This window comes from Capricornis sumatraensis, chromosome 15, assembly GCF_032405125.1.
Source record: "Capricornis sumatraensis isolate serow.1 chromosome 15, serow.2, whole genome shotgun sequence".
NCBI classification, from domain to species: domain Eukaryota; kingdom Metazoa; phylum Chordata; class Mammalia; order Artiodactyla; family Bovidae; genus Capricornis; species Capricornis sumatraensis.
The window spans coordinates 55,155,040-55,179,296 of record NC_091083.1 but is presented as its reverse complement, the minus strand read 5'-3'; the positions used below and the strand labels follow the sequence as shown (position 1 = coordinate 55,179,296).

Below are 24,257 nucleotides of genomic sequence, written 5' to 3'. Positions count from 1 at the left end.
TCCAGTTTAATTCCACTATCCATACTACTGTCACTCGGCTTATTTAACTTATATGCAGAGAACATCATGTAAAATGCCAGGCTGGATGAAGCACAAGCTGAAATCAAGACTGCTGGGAGAAACAGCAATAACCTCAGATATGAAGATGACACCACCCTTATGGCAGAAAGTGAAGAGGAACTAAAGAGGCTCTTGATGAAGGTGAAAGAGAAGAGTGAAAAAGCTGGCTTAAAACTCAATATGCAAACAACTAAGATCATGGCAAGTGGTCCCAACACTTCATGGCAAATAGATGGGGAAACGAGGAAAACAGTGAGAGACTTTATTTTCTTGGGCTCCAAAATCACTGCAGATGGTGACTACAGCCATGAAATTAAAAGACGCTTGCTCCTTCGAAGAAAAGCTATGACTAACCTAGATAGCATATTAAAAAGCAGAGATATTACTTTGCCAAAAAAGGTCCATATAGTCAAAGCTATGGTTTTTCCAGTAGTCATGTAGATATGTGAGAGTTGGATCATAAAGAAAGTTGAGCGCCAAACAACTGATGCTTTGGAACTGTAGCATTGGAGAAGACTCTTGAGAATCTCTTGGACAGCAAGGAGATCAAACCAGTCAATCCTAAAGGAAATCAGTCCTGAATATTCACTGAAAGGACTAATGCTGAAAGTGAAGCTCAAATACTTTGGCTACCTGATGTGAAAAGCTGACTCATTAGAAAAGACCCTGATGCTGGGAAAGATTAAAGCCAGGAGGAGAAGGGGACAACAGAGGATTGGATGGCCTCACTGACTCAATGGACATGAGTTTGAGTAAACTCCAGGAGATGGTGAAGGACAGGAAGTCTGGTGTGCTGCAGTCCATGAGGTTGCAAAGAGCTGGACATGACTGAGCGACTGAACAACAACAACAACCCACACTGTAAGAAACAAACTTGAAACAAACCATCATGCTTATTCTTGGTGTACCTGTCACTTAAATGATAAATATGACTAAGTAGAGAAGTTTTCTTTTTGTATGTTTAGAGTTGTAAGTTGATAAAACAATGGGGCTGGGTTCCTGGGGTCACAGGATGATATAAGTAAGAATAAGGCTCCAGATACATGCTCAGAGTACTTCTCACAGCTAACAGCCAATACAGAACTGGATGTCCAAATGGAGACAGACATTTCTCCTCTGCCTCCCTGTACTCAGAGTGAGGAAGGCAATGTACAAGAGCAGTACTGAAAAGAGATCCAGAGGGAGGGTGACCAACCATATGGTCTATTCAGAAAGTAGAATTTTCAGTGCTAAAAACAGGAAAGTCCCAAGCAAACTGGGACAAACTGGTCATCTTATCTCAAAGGTTTCTGTCCGTGTTTCCTTCAAGCAGCCAAGCAAATCTTTTTGTTGCTGAAGACTCAGAACCTAGAAGTAGGGAAGTGTGGAGGGATAATTTAGAAGAGAATAAGGTGACCATGACACTTTCTGAACACCTCTACATCCGTCTTCCTTTGGCTTACAAAGAAGTTGCCATAGCTGAGTTATACAAACTGATTTTTGAGTTTCATGAAAATGTAATGGAAAGTAATTCTGGCAGATACACATATTTTAAAGACTAGGCTCAAACAGGTTACAAGATTAAAAAAAAGAGAAGACTACCTGTCAAATAAGAGAAAAGCATTTAGCCTCAAAGAGTGGGTGGAATACCAATGCACTGAGCAATTTTATAAATTGGGCACTTCAGCCTTTAAAGAAGTACAATACTTGTTATAATTTCTAAATTGAGTTACTCGTCCATCTAAGTAAAAAATCTGACTTGTGTTCATTTCTCTTATAGCTAGTTAAAATAAAAGACAGCTGTCTCAGACACAGGAAGACCAGAACACAGGTGTAAGTCCAAAAGAAGCTTGCAATGTTATATACTTGGAGCAATCTTACTTGTTATAATTTCTAAATTGAGTTACTCGTCCATCTAAGTAAAAAATCTGACTTGTGTTCATTTCTCTTATAGCTAGTTAAAATAAAAGACAGCTGTCTCAGACACAGGAAGGCCAGAACACAGGTCTAAGTCCAAAAGAAGCTTGCAACATTATATACTTGGAGCAATCTTCAAGAGCTTAATATGTGCACAAGGTACACTGCTAGGCACAAACGGACACAGTTTTTACTCTTAAAAATTTTGTAGGATCAAAACAAGGCACAGATGGGCAAAGGGTTCTAATACCATTTACTTAACACCTTATTAGCAGAGTCAGAAAACTTATGTGGGAACCAAGGTAAGGCAGCCAAGCTCTTCATGTACAAATCTGACCCTAACTCTGTCCCTCCCCTCCAGGGCCTTATTCCATCTGTTCTTGCCTCTCTCTTGAATCTTAAACTTATCTCTGACTATTGGATCCTTTCCTCAATATGCAAATAACATTAAAGTCTCTTCTGCCTCCATCGACCACCTAAAAGAATCCAGCCTTGTCCTTCTTAAGGTTATCAATTTAGCAAATAAAAAATTTAAATGTTGACTTAAATATGAAATTTGGATAAATTTGGATGAAAATGGATTTTTTTGGTTGATAATTTGTTTAGTATAAGAATGTTCCATGTACTACTTGGGACATACTAACATTAAAAAATTATTTATTGCACATTCAGCAAACTATGAATAGAATTTCCTGAATACAGTAAAGGGCATTTATGAAAAATCCATGGGGTCTAATATCATACTCTATAGTGAAAGACTGAAAGCATCCCCTCTAAGATCTGGAATAAAACAAGGATGCCTGCTTTCACCACTACAATTTAATTTTGTACTAGAAGTTCTAATTAGAGCAATTAGGAAGAAAATGAAATTAAAAGGCATCCAAAGTAGAAAGGAACAAGTAAAACTAAATACACAGATGACAAGATCCCATATATAGAAAATCATAGAGAATATACACATACCCACTTAAAAGAGTTAATAAAGATGCAGGGTAAGTCAGTTGTATTTCTATACACTGCTGTTGCTGCTGCTGCTAAGTCGCTTCAGTCGTGTCTGACTCTGTGCGACCCCATAGACGGCAGCCCACCAGGCTCAGCCATCAGCAAGTCATATAGGAACATAAGAAAATTCCATTTAGTATAGCATCAAAAATAATACTTGGGGATAAATTTAACTGAGAAGGTACAAAACTGAAAGACATCCTGTGTTCATGGGCTAGACAATTTGACATTATGATTTAAAAGATACTAAGCATTATAAGTCCCTAGGGAAATGCAAATCAAAATCACAATAAGATATCACTTCACATCCACTAGGATGGCTATTTTTTCAAATAACAAAGATGTGGAGAAACCGGAACCCTAGTACATTCTGAGGTACTAGGAATGTAAAATGGTATAGCCACCATAGAAGTCTGGAGGTTCCTCAATAAGTTACACACAGAATTAATACATGACTCAACAATTTACTTCTATATACTTAAAAACACTAAAAACAGGTATTCAAACAAAAATTTATATGTGAATATTCAAAACAGCTGATAGAGCTGTCTATCAGCATATCTGATAGACAAAGTGCCTGAAGAACTATGGACATTGTACAGGAGGCATTGATCAAAATCATCCTCAAGAAAAAGAAATGCAAAAAGGCAAAATGGTTGTCTGAGGAGGCCTTACAAATAGCTGAGAAAAAAAGAGAAGAGAAAGGCAAAGGAGAAAAGGAAAGGTATACCCATCTGAATGCAGAGTTCCAAATAATAGCAAGGAGAGGTAAGTAAGCCTTCTTCAGTGATCAATGCAAAGAAATAGAGGAAAACAACAGAATGGGAAAGACTAGAGATCTCATCAAGAAAATCAGAATACCAAGGGTACATTTCATGCAAAGTAAAAAGTGAAAGTCATTCAGTCGTGTCTGACTCTTTGTGACCCCATGGACTATATAGTCCATGGAATTCTCTAGGCCAGAATACTGGACTGCATAGCCTTTCCCTTCTCCAGGGGATCTTCCCAACCCAGGGACTGACCTCGGGTCTCCTACACTGCAGGCAGATTCTTTACCAGCTGAGCCAATGGGCACAACAAAGGACAGAAACGGTATGGACCTAACAGAGGCATAAGATATTAAGAGGTGGCAAGAATACACAGAAAGTGAGAGTTGCTCATCATGTCCGAATCTTGTGACCCCATGGACTATATATAGTCTGTGGAATTCTCCAGGCCAGAATACTGGAGTGGGTAGCCTTTCCCTTCTCCAGGGAATCTTCCCAACCCAGGGATCGAACCCAGGTCTTCCACATTGCAGGGAGATTCTTTACCAGCTGAGCCATAAGGGAAGTCCAAGAATACTGGAGTGGGTAGCCTATCCCTTTTCCAGCAGATCTTCCTGATTCAGGAATCTAACCAGTCACCACTGCAGGTGGATTCTTTATCAACTGATCTATCAGGGAAGCCCAATACACAGAACTATATAAAAAAGATCTTAATGACCCAGATAACCATGATGGTGTCATCACTCACCTAGACCCAGACATCCCGATATGTGAAGTCAAGTGGGCCTTAGGAGGCATCACTATGAACAAAGCTAGTTGGAGGTGATGGAATTCCAACAGAGCTATTTCAAATTCTAAAAGATGATACTGTGAAAGTTCTGCACTCAGTATTCCAGCAAATTTGGAAAACTCAGCCGCGGCCACAAGACTGGAAAAGATCAGTTTTCATTCCAATCCCAAAGAAAGGCAATGCCAAATAATGTTCAAAGAATCACACAGGTGCACTCATTTCACATGTTAGCAAAGAAATGCTCAAAATTTCTCCAAGCAAGGCTTCAACTGTACGTGAACCAAGAACTTCTGGATGTTCAAGCTGGATTTAGAAAAGGCAGAGGAACCAGATATCAAATTGCCAACATCCACTGGATAGTAGAAAAAGCAAGAAGAGTTCCAGAAAAATATCTACTTCAGCTTTATAGACTACGCCAAAGCCTTTGATGTGTGGATCACAAAAAACTGTGGAAAATTCTTAAACAGATGGGAGTACCACTTGACCTGCCTCTTGAGAAATCTGTATGCAGGTCAAGAAGCAACAGTTAGAACCGGACATGGAACAATGGATTCTGCTTATTTAACTTATATGCAGAGTACATCATGTAAAATGCCGGGCTGGATGAAGCACAAGCGGCAATCAAGATTGCTGGGTAAAATATCAATAACCTCAGATATGCAGATGACACCACCCTTATGGCAGAAAGTGAAGAGGAGCTAAAGAGGTATTTGATGAAAGTCAAAGAGAAGAGTGAAAAAGTTGGCTTAAAACTCAACATGTAAAAAACTAAGATCATGGCATACAGTCCCATCACTTCATGGCCAAACAGATGGGGAAACAATGCAAACAGTAAGAGACTTTATTTTCTTGGGCCCCAAAATCACTGCAGATGGTGACTACAGCCATGAAATTAAAAGACATTTGCTCCTTGGAAGAAAAACTATGACCAACCTAGACAGCATATTAAAAAGCAGAGATATTACTTTGCCAAAAAAGGTCCATATAGTCAAAGCTATGGTTTTTCCAGTAGTCATGTAGATATGTGAGAGTTGGACCATAAAGAAGGCTGAGCGCCAAACAACTGATTCTTTTGAACTGTAGTGTTGGAGAAGACTCTTGAGAATCTCTTGGACACGAAGGAGATCAAAACAGTCCATCCTAAAAGAAATCAGTCCTGAATATTCACTGGAAGGACTGATGCTGAAACTGAAGCTCCGATACTCTGGCCACCTGATGTGAAAAGCTGACTCATTAGAAACCTGACGCTGGGAAAGATTAAAGGCAAGAGGAGAAGGGGACGACAGAGGAGGAGATGGTTGGACGTTATCAGTGTACATGAGTTTGAGCAAGCCCCGGGAGTTGGTGATAGACAGGGAAGCCTGGTATGATGCAGTGCATGGGGCCGTGAAGCTTTGGACATGCCTGAGCGACTGAAATGAACTGAACTGAACTGAACTAATTTACAGCAGCACTACTCACAACAGCTAAAAGGGGAAAAAAAACCCAGTCCATCAACTGATGAATAGATAAATAAAATATTGTATATCAAAGCAACAAAATATTATTCAGCCATAAAAAGGAATGAAGTACTAGTACATGCTACAATAAACTTCCCAGGTGGCTCAGTGGTAATGAATTCAAGTCAATGCAGGAGACACAGGTTCGATACCTGGGTCAGGAAGATCCCTTGTAGAGGAAATGGCAACCCACTCCAGTATTCTTGCTTGGGAAATCCCATGGACAGACGACCCGATGGACTACAGTCCATGGGGTTGCAAAGAGTCAAGCATAGCTTAATGACTAAACAACAACAACATGCTATAGTATCAATGAACCCTGAAAATATGCTAAGTAGAAGTCAGACACAGAAAGCTGCATATTCCATTTACACAAAATATCCATGTATGCAAATCCAAAGAAGCAAAGATTAGTGGCTGTCAGGGTCTGGGAAAGGGGGAAATCTGGAGCGATTGCTAAAAGGGTACAGAGTTTCCTTTGGGGGTGAAGAAAATGCTCTGGAATTAGATAGTGATGACAGGCTACACAATACTATCAAGGTACTAAATATCACTGAATGGTACACTGTTTAAAATGGCCAATTTTATGCACATTTTAGAAAACATTATTTGTTGTTTATCTGAAATTCAAATTTAACTGGGCATACTGTAACTTATCTGGCAATTCTAGTCCCATTGTAAATCCTGCTCAAGTTTCTCCATCCCTTCAAGGTCCTCAAGCTATTGCCTCATATTTGTAATCCATTCCTTCCACAGGTGTGCAATCTGGCTTTTTCCATGACAATGTAATTCAAATTGCTATAGTTGGGCTTCCCTAGTGGCTCAGGAGACAAGGGTTCAATTTCGATCTGGGAAGATCTCACGTGCTGCTGAGCAACTAAGCCCATGCATCCCAACTATTAAGCCTGTGCTCTAGAGCCTGGGGGCCACAACTACTGAAGCCGAGAGCTCCAGAGCCTGTGCTGTGCAGTAAGAGAAGCCACGGCAGTGAGAAGCCTGAGCACCGCAACTAGAGAGCAGCCCCCGACTGCCACAACTAGAGAGCAGCCTGAGCACAACAAAGACCCAGCACAGTCAAAAGAAACAAACACAAACAAATTGCTAGAGTTAAGGTCATCACTGATGGCCAATTTGCTAAACTGACTGAAGATTTTCTAGTTCTTGCCTTAATTTTCTCTTCCAAGGAACTGAGAATATATACCTTTTCCTTTCTGAAGTAGGCTTTACCCCTGGTTTCTGTGCAGTGAAAGGTTAACTCAGTAGATTTGGAGTTTTCAAGTCTTTCACATTGCAAAGAAATGTCCTGAGAGATGTCTCTAAGCCTTTGGAATACAGTGCCTGATAAGACTGTCTTATATACACCTAAGACCCTGGGCCTTGAGGGCCCTGGTGGCTCAGGCGGTAAAGTGTCTGCCTACAGTGTGGGAGACCTGGGTTTGATCCCTGGGTAGGGAAGATCCCCTGGAGAAGGAAATGGCAACCCATTCCAGTACTCTTGCCTGGAAAATCCCATGGATGGAGGATCCTGGTAGGCTACAATCATGGGGTCGCAGAGTCGACACAACTGAGTGACTTCACTTTCACTTAAGACCTTGGGCCACACCCAAGGTAAACACCAGACAGTTTACACTAACAATGTAATTTATGGTAGAATAACTTGCTAAAGGAACTTCTCTGTGGCTGCAACCGGTGCACATAGCGCGGCCGAGAGGAGCTACCCCACGTCCGAGGTCAGGGGGCAGAAGCCGTGAGGACCCCATGCCCAAGGGGCGGCAGCCAAGAGGAGTTACCCCACGTCCGAGGTCAGGGGCACCGGCCAAGAGTGCCGGGCTGCAACGGCACAGGAACGGCCGAGAGGAGCTACCCCACGTCCGAGGCCAGGGGCGGCAGCCGGGAGGAGCAACCCCACATCCAAGGAGTGGTGGCTGCGTGGGCGCAGGAGGCCCTAGAGGAGCTATTCCACGTTCAAGGTCAGGAGGGGCGGCGGTGAGGAGATAACCCTCGTCCAAGGTAAGGAACAGTGGCTACACTTTGCTGGAGCAGCCATGAAGAGATACCCCATGTCCAAGGTAAAAGAAACCCAAGTAAGATGGTAGGTATTGCAAGAGGGCATCAGAAGGCAGACACACTGAAACCATAATCACAGAAAACTAGTCAATCTAATCATACTAGGACCACAACCTTGTCTAACTCAATGAAACTAGGCCATGCCCGTGGGGCCACCCAAGACGGGCAGATCACGGTGGAGCGGTCTGACAGAATGTGGTCCACTGGAGAAGGGAATGGCAAACAACTTCAGTATTCTTGCCTTGAGAACCCCATTAACAGTATGAAAAGGCAAAATGATAGGATACTGAAAGAGGAACTCCCCAGGTTAGTAGATGCCCAATATGCTACTGGAGTTCAGTGGAGAAATAACTCCAGAAAGAATGAAGGGATGGAGCCAAAGCAAAAACAATACCCAGCTGTGGATGTGACTGGTGATAGAAGCAAGGCTGGATGCTGTAAAGAGCAATACTGCATAAGAACCTGGAATGTCAGGTCCATGAATCAAGGCAAATTGGAAGCGGTCAAACAGGTGATGGCAAGAGTGAACGTCGACATTCTAGGAATCAGCGAACTAAAATGGACTGGAATGGGTGAATTTAACTCAGATGACCACTATATCTACTACTGCGGGCAGGAATCCCTCAGAAGAAATGGAGTAGCCATCATGGTCAACAGAAGAGTCCGAAATGCAGTACTTGGATGCAATCTCAAAAACGACAGAATGATCTCTGTTCGTTTCCAAGGCAAACCATTCAATATCACAGTAATCCAAGTCTATGCCCCAACCAGTAACGCTGAAGAAGCTGAAGTTCAACAGTTCTTTGAAGACCTATAAGACCTTTTAGAACACCCAAAAAAGTTGTCCTTTTCATTATAGGGGACTGGAATGCAAAAGTAGGAAGTCAAGAAACACCTGGAGTAACAGGCAAATTTGGCCTTGGAATACAGAATGAAGCAGGGCAAAGACTAATAGAGTTTTGCCAAGATAATGCACTGCTCATAGCAAACATCCTCTTCCAACAACACAAGACTCTACACATGGACATCACCAGATGGTCAACACCAAAATCAGATTGATTATATTCTTTGCAGCCAAAGATGGAGAAGCTCTATACAGTCAACAAAAACAAGACCAGGAGCTGACTGTGGCTGAGATCATGAACTCCTTATTGCCAAATTCAGACTTAAATTGAAGAAAGTGGGGAAAACCACTAGACCATTCAGGTATGACCTAAATCAAATCTCTTATGATTATACAGTGGAAGTGAGAAATAGATTTAAGGGCCTAGATCTGATAGATACAGTGCCTGATGAACTATGGAATGAGGTTCATGACATTGTACAGGAGACAGGGATCAAGAACATCCCCATGAAAAAAAATGCAAAAAAGCAAAATGGCTGTCTGGGGAGGCCTTACAAATAGCTGAGAAAAGAAGAGAAGTGAAAAGCAAAGGAGAAAAGGAAAGATATGAGCATATGAATGCAGAGTTCCAAAGAATAGCAAGAAGAGATAAGAAAGCCTTCCTCAGCGATCAATGCAAAGAAATAGAGGAAAACAACAGAATGGGAAAGACTAGAGATCTCTTCAAGAAAATTAGAGATACCAAGGGAACATTTCATGCAAAGATGGGCTCGATAAAGGACAGAAATGGTATGAACCTACAGAAGCAGAAGATATTAAGAAGAGGTGGCAAGAATACACAGAAGAACTGTACAAAAAAGATCTTCAAGACCAAGATAATCACGATGGTGTGATCACTCACCTAGAACAAGACATCCTGGAATGTGAAGTCAAGTGGGCCTTAGAAAGCATCATTACGAACAAAGCTAGTGGAGGTGATGGAATTCCTGTTGAGCTATTTCAAATCCTGAAAGATGATGCTGTGAAAGTGCTGGACTCAATATGCCAGCAAATTTGGAAAACTCAGCAGTGGCCACAGGACTGGAAAAGGTCAGTTTTCATTCCAATCCCAAAGAAAGGCAATGGCAAAGAATGCTCAAACTACCACACAATTGCACTCATCTCACACGCTAGTAAATGCTCAAAATTCTCCAAGCCAGGCTTCAGCAATACATGAACTGTGAATTTCCAGATATTCAAGCTGGTTTTAGAATAGGCAGAGGAACCAGAGATCAAATTGCCAACATCCACTGGATCATCGAAAAAGCAAGAGAGTTCCAGAAAAACATCTATTTCTGCTTTATTGACTATGCCAAAGCCTTTGACTGGGTGGATCACAATTAACTGTGGAAAATTCTGAGAGAGATGGGAATACCAGACCACCTGACCTGCCTCTTGAGAAACCTACATGCAGATCAGGAAGCAACAGTTAGAACTGGACATGGAACAACAGACTGGTTCCAAATAAGAAAAGGAGTACGTCAAGGCTGTATATTGTCACCCTGCTTATTTAACTTCTATGCAGAGTACATCATGAGAAACGCTGGGCTGGAAGAAACACAAGCTGCAATCAAGATTGCCGGGAGAAATATCAATAACCTCAGATATGCAGATGACACCACCCTTATGGCAGAAAGTGAAGAGGAACTCAAAAGCCTTTTGATGAAAGTAAAAGAGGAGAGTCAAAAAGTTGGCTTAAAGCTCAACATTCAGAAAACGAAAATCATGGTATCTGGTCCCATCACTTCATGGGAAATAGATGGGGAAACAGTGGAAACAGTGTCAGACTTTATTTTTTTGGGCTCCAAGATCACTGCAGATGGTGACTGCAGCCATGAAATTAAAAGAGGCTTACTCCTTGGAAGAAAAGTTATGACCAACCTAGATAGCATATTCAAAAGCAGAGACACTACTTTGCCAACAGAGGTCTGTCTAGTCAAGGCTATGGTTTTTCCAGTGGTCATGTATGGATGTGAGAGTTGGACTGTGAAGAAAGCTGAGCGCCAAAGAATTGATGGTTTTGAACTGTGATGCTGCAGAAGACTCTTGAGAGTCCCTTGGACTGCAAGGAGATCCGACCAGTCCATTCTGAAGGAGATCAGCCCTGGGATTTCTTTGGAAGGAATGATGCTAAAGCTGAAACTTTGGTATTTTGGCCACCTCATGCAAAGAGTTGACTCATTGGAAGAGACTCTGATGCTGGGAGGCTTGGGACAGGAGGAGAAGAGGATGACAGAGGATGAGATGGCTGGATGGCATCACGGATTCGAGGGACGTGAATCTGAGTGAACTCCAGGAGTTGGTGATGGACAGGGAGGCCTGGCATGCTGCGATTTATGGGGTCGCAAAGAGTTGGACATGACTGAGCGACTGAACTGAACTGAAGCTGAATGTCTTTTGTCTTTTGCTATAATAAGCTCAATGTCTCCAGGGGCTGGGAACTGAGTAACTAAGGTAAAGTGTGTGGGCACTCACTATGTCTACATGACTGACCTGCTCACCAAGGCCTGAGCTTCCCTGACTGGCAATATCTGTACGTGTTGGCAAACATCATTGCTGGGTTTAACCAAGTGCTGTCTGTATGTCTCTAATGGAAAAAGACAACTAAAAGCTTGTGACTTGTCTCTCCTAGATACTATACCATGTCCCTTTTTCTTTTACCATTTTTAATCTGCATCCTTTCACTATGATAAACTGTAAGTTTTCTCTCTAGTGAGTGGTCTTGGAGAGACCAGACTTACTTCTATACCCCTATTTTTTCCTGATTATCTGTCTTTATCACTGGATCTCTTTGCTTTGACCTTCCTTTAAGTCTTGGTATTCTACTCTTGGTCATCTTTTCCGTCCCTACCTGCAATAACCTACTTTCCACCTGTCCTTGGCAATTTTACTCATGGTTTTTGCCATCTGACCTCATGCCCAGTGGAGACTCCAGCGTAAACTCTTCTGCCCAGAGGCGCACCTCAGCATGATCAGGGCAGTCTCAGCATTAACTCTTTATCCAAACATGTGTCCTGCTTTTGTCTCAAGTTTAGTCGATGACTCTATCAGTCTAGGCACTAAAATTCTCATTTTCATCCCCTAAACCAATTAATTAGCAAGTTGTGGTCTTTTTCCCCTCCCAAACATCTTTGAAATGTAAACTTTCCATTCTCATAATTTTGGCTTTCATCATTTCTCATGAGCTCTTGCACACATTTGTGAAATATTCTCATCTCACACATCCCCACCCCTCAATCTAGTTCTGTCCTGCTTTTCCCTTAACATTTCTAAAACATGAATCTGTGCAAATATTCCCTGACTTAGGACCTTTCCGAGGCACTCCAGTCCCTGTAAACCTAGGCTCTTCAGCAAGGTCATAGGCTTTTGTTACTCAGATATTCTTTTTCTCTCTCTAGCCCCACCCTCTCCCTTCCTTCTACACCCAACTCTCCAGCAATGCCCAACCATTAATTCCCTGCTCCCTCACTGAACATTATTATGTACCAGGACCCACTGTCCTAGGCACTTGGAGATAAATTCTAGACAAAGTTAACTCAAGGGCCTACTTTCCAACAGGGAAATCAATAAATAAATAAAGAATAACTTGTTAATGCTGACTGCAACGGGGAAAACAAACCTGAGGGTGACACAGCATGATCACAGGCCAGTGAGGCAGTTGTAGTTAGCATGGATGGGGAAGCGACCTTTGAGGGAAACCTAAATAACAGTGGTAGGAGTCCATTTTAAAGGTTTTTCATAGACCTCAAGCATTTATAAAAGTTACTTGTATTAAGTTTCTCACATATATACATTCTTCTTATGTCTGTGGCTCTACTACAAACCTGAATCTCCCTAGACTTCCTAGTATGGGAGTAATGCATTTCCTTCTTGTTGGAGCTGCTTGCCATGAAAAACATTCTTCTACCTAGTCATCAGATTTGGAAACCACTGGCCCAACAGGCACTCTTATAATTCTACTCTCCTAGGTCCAATTTTAGGAAGAAAATATCTCTCGGAAAGGGGTTAGGAAGAATTACGCAAGAGAAGTAGAAATGCAGAAGAGGGAGCTAAGGGGAAGATATTAAGCTACTTCTGAAATGGCTCTTTAAAACAGGAACCAACCAAATCTAAAGGAAAATGAAAAGGACTTTAATTCTAGGGGATGTGAAGAAAACACACATGGGGGAAAAACTATGACGTACAAGATAAGCTGCAGAAGATTCTTATTTTAAAACAAAATATAAAACAAAATATAAGAAAACCATTTTTAAAAAATTAGCTTTAGACAATGCCTGACTATACTTTTATCCTAAAAATTCAAAGCAATCATGAGATGAGGCTAGTAAACAGAAAGGAAAATAAGGAGTTTTTTGACCATATTTTAAGATGTTTATTATTTACCTGTACAAATTAGCAGCAACTTATACAACTGGACCAGGTTATAATTAATTCACAGTAATGTACATTAGCTTCTATCTGCCACAGACAGGGTACAACTTAATCTCAACAGATAATTTTATTACCAAATCTACATTCTGGCTTTTGTAACTGTTTCACAACACCTGGTACAGTGCATATCTACAGCATTTATGAGTAGAAATGACCCTGAAGGCCCTTCAGAGAGCAGAGGTGAACACCTTCTCATGGAGAAATGCCAGTTTTTCTAAGCGAGTTCGTTTCAGTAGTGGGAGCCATTCCCAGTGAGATAACTCCACCACACGGTACCCAAGTTGATTCAGCTGCCGCCTCTTCATATTATGCAGTCCAAGCAGATCCCTGGAACCATAGCAATACTGGTTCCTGTTTGTCAACTGAATAGCCAGCTTCACTTGTGGGGCCTGCAAGCAGGTCGGGGGGGATAGGCCAGCCATTGGGATGGCCCCCAATCTGTCTACCTTATTGCAAAGGGAACCTCCCACAGGTTTAGCCCTCTCCTCCTCTAATTTCAAGGGCTGCTGCCCATTGTCTGACTTAATTTCCCCCTGGGAATGCCCTTTTGATTTCCCTTTTAGTAGCTGATTCATCAAATCATCAGTAAGGCTGACTCCCACATGCTTAAGCCTTAACTTGGCTACATCTTCAATTGGTATGGCTTCTCTGTTAAATGGTAATGGCTTCATGTTAACATCAAGCTGAACCTCTAAATCAGAAGATCGGGTATGAGGCAAAATCATATGGTGTTTGACATACTGGGGCCCACCCAACATGGTCTCAAGTAAAAAGAGAGCTTCTAGGAATTCAGGTTTTGAGTTCATATCCTTCCTTGCTAAATTCCATAGCATTTCTGACCCCTCTTGTTGAAGCTGAGAACTAAGACGATTGCCTCTGTAATCTGGACATTCAATGCCAACTGTACCATCAAGAGTATACAGCTCCTTGGTAACCTCAAACTTACTTCTCTCCTGAGCTAACCTGACAAACCCTGGACTCAAAGCGAAATCTATGAGCTCTACTGGAAAGTACTCAGAAAATGCCAGGCCCAGCAAGCACGTGAGCAGGTGTTCTGGGTATCGATTGAACTCAAGCATCTTTCTGTGAATCTCATTTATCAGGCTAGAATAAAACTCTTCTGCATTGGGTGGCTTATAATTCAGAGTTCCAAATGACCACAGAATCTTGGCAACATCTTTACTTCGACAGTATGCTACCCTAGGAGGCAAAGAAGCAGCCACAGCATTCATTACCCTTTCATCCAGGAAGCGTAATGCCGAGCAGGCCAGAGTCAGGTGCATGACACCCTGAACTCCCAGGGAAGGAATTCGCTGAGGAGCAATCTGTCCAAATTGCTTCATGAAATTGACGTGATCCACATGAGTGAAACGGAACATTTTAAGAATATTCACTAAGGCATAACTACTCAGATGCTGCATGTCAGCACAAGCCAGATCTCCAAATTTCCGCATGACAAATTCAGAGAGACTACTACTCGATTTAAAAAACCCCAAACAGATTGAACCAACCTCTTCTAAATTGATCAAATCTATATACTTGAGGATCAATGATTCCAGTTTTTGCATTAGATCCTGGGGTGCCTGACGACTTTCACCTATAATATAAATTAAGTGAGTCAGCTGGGACAAGGATAGATCTTTCCAGTGCAAATTAAGATAACTAAAAAAGATCTTTAAAAACCGAGGTACTCTGCGTCCCAAGTACCGCCAGAGGTCAGCCACCAAGAGAAGTTGATCCAGACTCATTTCCCATACCTTATGGCAAAAGTTTGTTTCAAACACATCTAGCATTGAATGGGAATGAGGAATTCCTAAACTGACAAAAGCTTTCAAAATACTGATCAGATCTGAGGCATCAAAGAGATGTATGTTTTTCACACTCAGCTGGCAGAGCAGAGCAAAGCTGGTACTGGACAGCACAACAGGATGTTGCTCTGGAGGCAAAGAACTCAGCTTACAGAAATAGTCAACAATAATTTGAGGCTGGAGATTATCTTGATAAACGGTGACTTTGTGCAAAATTAGTTCACCTTCTGAAACTGACAGAGGTTGACAAGTCTCACATCTGTTATAGCTGTGAAGCTGATACTCTGGTCTTAGCTGGAGGAAAACTCGAGGGTCTTCAAGGGAATCAAAAGTTTCTATATCCTCTTCATCAATTTTCATGGCCCTGGGTGAGTGCAGGTTCAACGTGCTGGCCTTAGAGGCAGAAGCCCTGCTGAATTCCAAACCTGGGAGGGTATTGCCGGTTGTCAGAATCCTCCAAGAAGCAGAGGTGCTACACATGTTAACTTTTCTGGCAAGACGATAGAGACTGTTTTCTGGAGAGTCCTGTCCTTTGTGCCACATGTAGCTTCTTATATTCCACCATGCCACACTTCGGGTTGCACTGTAGGTAAAAGGATTGCAAAATGTCCAATATCTTATAGGTTTTAACAGCTGGAGAATGGCTGCCATTCTGGTGTCAGTACTGATCATTCTAGCAGTCAGAGCACAGTCCTCATATGTCTGACCAAGCAATTTCTTGTTTATATGGTTCTTGATTAGAGCTGGTTGGGAAGGTGTTCCACAGAAAGTGCCTGGAAATCTTCGGCATATCACAAGAGCCATGGATCACAAATGACTGGGCCAGAATTGGTGCCAGATACTGAAAAAAGGGTAGATGAAGAATAAGTGGCTTCCACCTATCTTAATACTAAAATTTACACACCATAAGACATGGATTAAAACGATACCACTGTCCACTCAAGTAAGTTCCATGTTAGTGAATGCCCAAACCACAAGACAGGATACATCAAGGAAAAACCCCATGTACCCTGCATAAAGGCACAGGAAAACCCCCATCCTAGGGTACCACTGAGCAGTTCTTTGGACTGCTCCTCAGTTTAAATTTCCTCTGTCCTCTGGCCAGACTTTCTTTACAGTTAGAGACCGCTGTTGCACTAAAATCCAACAGGAATGAGGAAAGCCGATTTCCAAAAAGAAAGCTAAGAACAGAAATAAGCAATCTATTCCACCTCTTTGATATCAGCACAATTATACCCACAATAACTGCCCCCCCCCCCACCGCCCGTTCCTCCTTTTGATTACAGAATTCAGTTGTTTTAATGCTACTTCTGTACCTTGTAGAAGATGCCTATTCTCCTCTCAAGACCTACAAGAGTCTGAATCACTATCGCAGAGTAGTCATTGACTTGGGAAGTAAACTTGAAAACTCACTCACAAGGAATGAAATAGTACCATTTACAGAGATGTGGATAGACCTAGAGACAGTCATACAGGTGAAGTAAGTCAGAAACAGAACAACAATGTCATATATCACTTATATGTGGAATCCAGAAAAATGATACATACAGATGGGCTTATTTGCAAAGGAAAAACAGAGACACAGACGTAGAGAATAAATTTACGGATACCAAGGTGGGGGGAGTGGCAGACGGAAAGAATTGGGAGACTGGGAGTGAAATATATACAATATTATGCATAAAATAGCTAACTAATGAAAACCTACTGTATAGCACAGGGAACTCTACTCAATGCTCTGTGGCGACCTAAATAGGAAGGAAAACTAAAAAAAGAGTGGATATATGTACACTGATTTACTCTGCTGTACAGCAGAAACTAACACAACATTGTAAAGCAACTGTACTCCAATAAAAATCAAAAAGAAAAATTCAGCTACTCCAGATACCCCTCAAAAAATTAAAAAACCCGAAAAACTCAAGCACTTTGGTTGGGGCGGGTAGAAGGCCTAGGCCCTGCTAACTATCAATTCATGGGTGAGACACAAAGAGCATTTCCAAGCGGGGCTCAGGGAACACCAATTCATGCAACTGCCCTGCTGACAACAAGGGGAGCAGCAGAGCTTTCCTCTGGAGGAGGCATATTAGCAATGCTTCCAGTGAGTCAGGTGTTGATTATTCTGCCTGAGAGCAGCACAAGTTCTACTTTTCCTCTATAGCAGAAACCACGACAGGCTATGAAAATGACTCTGCCATACTCTTGCTCTCAATGCTTACTGTCTCTCCTTCTGCTTGAGAAATGCCAAAGCCTCACAAGCAAAACTCAGGGAGCCCTAAGATGCCATGATATGGACCAGACATGGCTCATGATGCAGAAAATCCCATGAAGGTTCTGAGGGTGCCAGAATGATTTTCTGAAATGCCTAAGCAATTCCCCTGTCAGTCCCTTCCTTCCAGAGCCCATAGCATAAGAAATAGAGGACTGCAGGGCAAGTTAGAGGCTTTTTTCAAGTAGCCCAACCACACAGGCTTCTCTGGATGGCAGGAAGGTATGCTCCTAATTTCTTTGTGAACCAGAACAGAATTATTTCACACCAAATCTTTATACACTTAGTTCCATACTGTGGCCTGTGGACCATTCTCCCACCAAGTTTCAATCTGTGGGTCCAGATGCTATAGATCAAGTGTTAGCAAACTATGGCCCGGAGCCCAAATCCAGCCCTCATCTGTTTTTGTAAGCAAAGTTTTAACATAGCCAGGCTATTTGTTAAATGCTTTAAATGCTGTCTATGGCTGCCTTCTCACTACAAAAGCAGAGTTGAGTAATTCTGGCAGAGAATATATGGTTTGTAAAGCATAAAATATTTATTATCTGGCCCTTTACAGAAAAAGTTCGCTATAAACCATTAGCTTACTCCTATGAATGCAAATGGCCAACTTTTTAAAAATTAGAAGACATCAGGAAAATAGTACTGATTTTTTTTTCTTTAACATTTAGATGATACTTAAAGATTTATGCCTTAAAATGGAATCTCAATTAATACTGCAGCTCAGGTATGGTGGGAACAAAGGAGAAAGCAAGTAATGGAACTCTTTAGTTGACAGAACAAGGCTTTTAAGAATACCTGTTTGGAACCTGTAATCTAAATTTAGGTCAGCACAACGTCCAACTAAAGCAATTGTTCAAAGTCCTCCTTCTCATCTTGAGAACTAGATCTGAAGAAATAACTTTAATAAAAAGACAAATTTTTTTTTATAATAACAAAAAAACTGAAAATCCATGTCTTTTCAGAAGGAGTAACCTGGTTTACAGAATAAGTGTGTGTCAGGCATCAACACATGGAAAGATTTATACAAATAGTCAGTGGAACAAAAAGAACAAGTGACATCACTTAAAATACACCTATATAAAAGGAAAGTATATAGCTATTAGGAGACTTTCTGCTACACCTTTGACAAATTAACTTTTTCTCCTTTTTAGTAGGATTAAAACTGTTAAATAGAAGAATACATAGATTAATTTAACAAATACTTTTATAACTAATACAACTTTAAAAGCACATTATTTAAGTTACTTCAATTAATATTATCTAAGATTACTTAATGAGATTACTGTATGTGGTCCTGAAATGAAGAACCATTTCCTGGATCATCAATGTTTGACTGGTATAGATCCAGTGTTTTGAATTATGTGGCTCTTTCTGATTTGCAAAAATACAAGCTAAGGGACTTTCCTGGTGGTCCAATGATTAAGACTCCATGCTTCCAATGCAGGAGTTGCATGTTGGATCCCTGGTCTGGGAACTAGGATCCCACAAGAACAAGAGCCACAACTGTCTTAGGGTCTCCACTGTGCCAAGCCTTGAATAAGCAGTTTCATCTGCATTAGTTCCAATTCTTACCTTTTGGCAAGGTAGGTTTTATTATCTCCATATTGTTGATAAGGAAAAAGAGTCTTCACAAGACTAAGAAACCTGATGAAGATTACACAGCTAAGGGACAAAATGGGGTTTGACATCAAAGATTATCTGATTCCAAATCCCACATTGCTAGTGTATTGGAGAGACAAAAAGGGAAGTCAGATTTCAGACAGGAGGGTGGGGAGGACCCCCAAATAATCTATAGGGTTTCCAGGTGCCAGGAAGCTGGAGTGTTAGAACTGGAGGGTTAGGTAAGCTCAAAAGCCCCTCATACCTTTAATAGTCTAAGATCCTAGTTATCACTAGTAATTACTACTTACAAAAAGAACAAAAAGAAGACATCAAAGACAAAAGTCTACATGAAGGAATGAGTTTACAAGATGCCCCAGTATCAAGGTAAAGAGAACTATCATAATTGAAGATGTGAAAGTTGGCAAGAGAGATATGGGATCCAGAATTTACAGTTCAACATAGAAGGGAAGTAAAGAGGAACCCCAGGAATAATGATCAAGATTCCAGGACTACAGCTGTGAGTAGACACAAAGAGCAACTAGTTTATGCTAGAAGAGATGGATATTACACAGGAGAGAAGAATGACATTTCTGATGGATAATCTGAGGATAAACAAGTAATTTGTTGTTTAGTCACTAAGTTGTTAAGTTGTGTGTGACTCTTTTGCAACCTCATGGACTGTAGCCAGCCAGACTCCTCTGTCCAGGGGATTTCCCAGCTAAGAACATGGGAGTGGGTTGCCATTTCCTTCTCCAGAGGATCTTCCCAACCCAGGGATCGAACCCACAGCTCCTGCATTGGCAGGTGACTTCTTTACCGCTGAGCCAATAAGTAATAGGTAGATGGAAAACCAAGCCAATAACAGCAACAAAAATTATTAACTCCAAACAATAAAAAAAAGTTGCACAAGGTAAGAATTGTCATATTACACTCCTTGCTCAGCTGTAAATAATATTTACATAATCTTACTAATATAAACCTTGAATATCCATTTAAACAAAAATTTTGAGCAAACTATACTGAGAGGTTAAAGGGAGGGGAAGTGGGAAAGAGGGAAACTGAACAGCAATACATGAGACCTAGAGCATCCAAGTTCATAACAAAGAAGTCAAAAGATTTTATGGACATAGAGATGTTCTAGAAATCAAGAAATAGAAATACAAATGTTATTTATTTAGAGTACACCAATGAATACCAAAAGAAACAAACAAATAGTTGAAAAGTGTCTCTGGAGAACAAAAATGGAATTAATATTTAGTGTTATAAGATCTGTCAAACTATTTGCTTTTTTTTGGCCACACCATGCGGCTTATGGAATCTTAGTTCCTGAATCAGGGATTGAACGTGCACCCTGGACAGTGAAAGCTCCAAGTCCTAACCACAGTGCCACCATGGAATTTAACTATATAAGTCATGCACACATATAACTTTGAAAAAAATTAAATTTACAAAAATGATGTTCTAACAAGAAATTGTTCTTCAAGAAGAGTAAACTAAATACTCAAGAAAAAGGTTGAAAAGTTACTTCCAGTACAAGGACTTCCTACTGTCTGTAGAACTTCTCTATGGATGCCCAGTAATCAATGATGACAAACTAATCTTAGAGCCATGCAGACACAAACTGCAAATGGCAAACAGTAGCTACTCACTTTTCTGCCATGCAATTTTTAGCAGAGACACTATATCTACGTATGCAGAAATGAAATACAACCACTTTAAAAGGTAAGTATTAAGTAGTGTAGAGAAGGAAAGGGAAGAAACACAAGGAAGATATAGAATCAATAAAGCAGAAGAGTGGGGAGAAAAGGCATTTCAAAGAAAAAGAGGCCAGGATGTTTTGCCTAGATAGAGACAAACACAGAGGAGAGTTAGTTCCTCCTTATTTAAGGGTTCCCAAAGAATCCATAAGAAAGCTGGAAAGAGAACACTAAGAGATGCCCAACTGGTTAACTCATGTCTCTGCTAAAGGTTCATATTTATGTGACATCATTTCACAAAGTCCCTTTCCTAGCGTAAATGCCCCAAGGATACTCCCCTCCCCATCTCCTCTTTAGGGGTCCTAAAGAACCAGAGTGGAGCCTCAGACACCACTAGACCAACCACAGCTGTTCTGAAAGACACTGCCCAAACCACCCTGAATGATGTGATTTCACAAGAGCGAGAAATCTTACCTTTCCACCTTCCAGGTACAGGTCTGAGCAAGGCCGAATGGCTTCGTTTTAAACTACAGTCCAGAAGTTAGAGGAGGGGAGCCAGGCGGAGGAAGGCAGCCATGCTAACTGTAGATTAAGTATATGACACCCTCAGCATATTCAATTTACCAGATACCAGATCTCATCTCTTAATTCTGATTTGATTCTTTTGCTAGAAAAATTTAACCCATTTATGTCCTGATAAAATTCTAAAATTACCACAAATAAATGGATACTTCAAACTCCACTTTTGTCTTATCAAATAATGTGTTGAGTAGCCCTGAGAATTAAAAAGACAAAAAACTGATTTTCTCTCGGCGCTGGAGTCTATGAGAGGATTGATAAAAGCCTGACAGGTAAATTATCTGCATCCACAATCATTTGAAAACATTTCCAAATAGACAGTTCAAGTACCTATCACTTTTAGCACAACCAAATATTTGATTTTATCAGTTTTCCTATATTTGCAAGACTGCATAGTATGGTATTTCAGAAAAGTGAAGGGGAAACATCAGAATTCTTTGGTATCAAAGTTGACTTATTTGCATGGTGAATGATAAGGCCTTACTGGGGACCTGAAAATATAAGCTGATGAATGGGGAAGAAAACCATACTGACAAATTAAATTAGGCCTGTATAACTGCCAAATGCCTTGCTCTCGCAGTTGTATTATGTAGCATGGAGTTTCTCAATTTTATTCTGGTCTACCAGGCAGTAGCAAATCCATCCCAGAGCTTGCCTAAGGCCATTCAGAGCACTGAGTCACAAAATCTAGGCGACTCACAGAATGTGAGTAAAGTACAGAAAACATAAATTCAGATTCCAGCAGCAACAAATGACTAAAGCACAGAGGTTAGCCATGTTGGTGTTAAAGCACTTGGCTCCAACTCCACAGGCTGAAGAACCTCCAAGAGTCTGCACTAAGTGGGCAATGAAGCATCACCTGAGGAGGCCCATGAATGTAACTGGTATGGAGAGGCCCCAAAGCTCCCTGAGTTACGAGAGAAGAGCTGTGTCATGATTTGTACAGAAAGAAAAATGGCAATTATTTTTCTTATCCCCGGATATAAAAAAACGGAGGGAGATACCCATAATATCCTTAGGCTTGTGCAACCAGAAATTATCTGTTTAAAAAAAAGGGGGGGTTATATATCTTGTATTGTTATTTACTAAAGACTCAACCTGTCCCAGATACTAAGCAAATGCCGCAGGGCCTTGCTACTCAAAGTGCAGCCTGCGGAGGAGCAGCATCAACCTCACCTGGAAAATGGTGAGAAACGCAGAATCTCGGGCCCCACCCCAGACTTACAGACTCCGAATCTCCAAATTTCCAGGTGAATCGCATACACTGAAGTGGGATAAGAGGAGTGGCAAAATATTTCATTACGTTCTCACAAAAGCCCTGTGAAACAAGTACTGTTATTCGTCTCACAGAGGAAAAATCAAGGTACAAGTAAGAAGTGGTAGTGGTAGTCGTTTAGACCTGTCCGACTCTTTGCGACCCTAGTAGCCTGCTAGGCTCCTCTGTCCATGTAATTCTCTAGGCAAAAATACTGAGGTGGGTTGTCAATCTCTTCTCCAGGGGATCTTCCCGACCCAGGGACTGAACCCGGGTCTCCTACACTGCAGGCAGATTCTTTACCATCTGAGCCATAAGCCGCTTACCAAAGGCCACAGGACTCCAGGTATCCGAGGTTCTCCCTAGAGCTGGTCCTGGCATAGGTGCCCGCAGCTCAGGCCTGGAAGCGCGGCCCAACTCGGCAGGGAGCGCCGCCACGGCCTCCTCCCCGGCCGCCGTCACTCACCTGAGCTTGGCGAGTGCCGGCGACGCAACAGCACTCGCCACTCTCGCAGGCTGCGGAACCACGAACACTTCTCCGGCTTCACCCTGGCCTCACAGCCCCCAGTTCCGGTAAGCTGCCCGCTACTTCCGGTTGCTGATCGAGTGACGGGTGCGGCCGAGGCTCAAAAGACTCTGTCAGCGTTTTCCAAGGACGTTTTTCCACAAGACGTCACTGCGGAGTCAGGACCTGCGGAGGGAAAACCCCGCAGTGGATGGATCGCTCTGGAAGTCACTGAATACCCTAGATACAGGTTCGAATCTCAAACCGCTACTCAGGCTTTTATGGCCTTGGCGAAGTCCTGTAAATTCTCTAAGCCAGATTTCTCGTCTGCACAGAGTGCTCTCAGGAGGAGAGTTAGTGATGGATAGACGAACCTGTTAGGAGAAATGGATTTGAAGAGCTGGCTGAGGCGGCCAGAGCTTTGGCAGATGAGCCAGGGTGATCCTCCACCTCCTCAAGTAGCGGGGCTCCCACCTGAGTGAGTATGGGCAATTAGGCAGGGAAGAGACTCTCGAGACTTCCAGGAGCACTTGCCAGCAGACGGCCCTTACTTGGAGGCACTGGAGACTGCTGATCAGGGTGGTCACACCTCGTCGGTGCTTTAAAGGGCTGTGAGGGGGACCTGAGAAATGGTGCTCCCTCCAGGGCACCATCTTGACAGGTAAACAAAATCAGTGTAAGGAGGACACTTCACTGTGAGGGGCAAGCCTGGCATCCCAACTCCTGAGCTCTGTAGAGCGCGCTGTTTGCCTCAGGGTGCGCATTTGAGGCCCCAGACCACTGACACCCCTTCTCAGAGAAAGTTCTCTCACTGAAGCCAGATCACTGAGTTACTGATTATGACCGTCCTTGCCAGCAGAACCGAGAATGAGCCTGCTGCTGCTGCTGCTGCTACTAAGTCGCTTCAGTCGTGTCCGACTCTGTGCGACCCCAACGGGCTCCCAATTCTCCAGGCAAGAACACTGGAGTGGGTTGCCATTTCCTTCTCTAATGCATGAAAGTGAAAAGTGAAATTGAAGTCTCTCAGTCGTGTCCGACTCTTCGCGACCCCATGAACTGCAGCCTACCAAGCTCCTCCGTCCATGGGATTTTCCAGGCAAGAGTACTGGAGTGGGGTGCCATTGCCTTCTCCAGAGAACGAGCCTAGGAG

General features: G+C 42.1%; 1 protein-coding gene across 1 annotated transcript; it reads right to left on the bottom strand.

The window, feature by feature from the left end:
• Window positions 1–13,395: 13,395 nt before the first annotated feature.
• FASTKD5 (FAST kinase domains 5) lies at window positions 13,396–23,147 on the bottom strand. Its single transcript, XM_068987254.1, has 3 exons — window positions 23,069–23,147; window positions 21,243–21,350; window positions 13,396–16,044 (listed from the first exon to the last, which is right to left on the bottom strand). The coding sequence occupies exon 3, from the start codon at window positions 16,005–16,007 to the stop codon at window positions 13,563–13,565; it is 2,445 nt and encodes an 814-aa protein (XP_068843355.1). The 5' UTR covers window positions 16,008–16,044; window positions 21,243–21,350; window positions 23,069–23,147; the 3' UTR covers window positions 13,396–13,562.
• Between the last annotated feature and the right edge of the window lie 1,110 nt (window positions 23,148–24,257).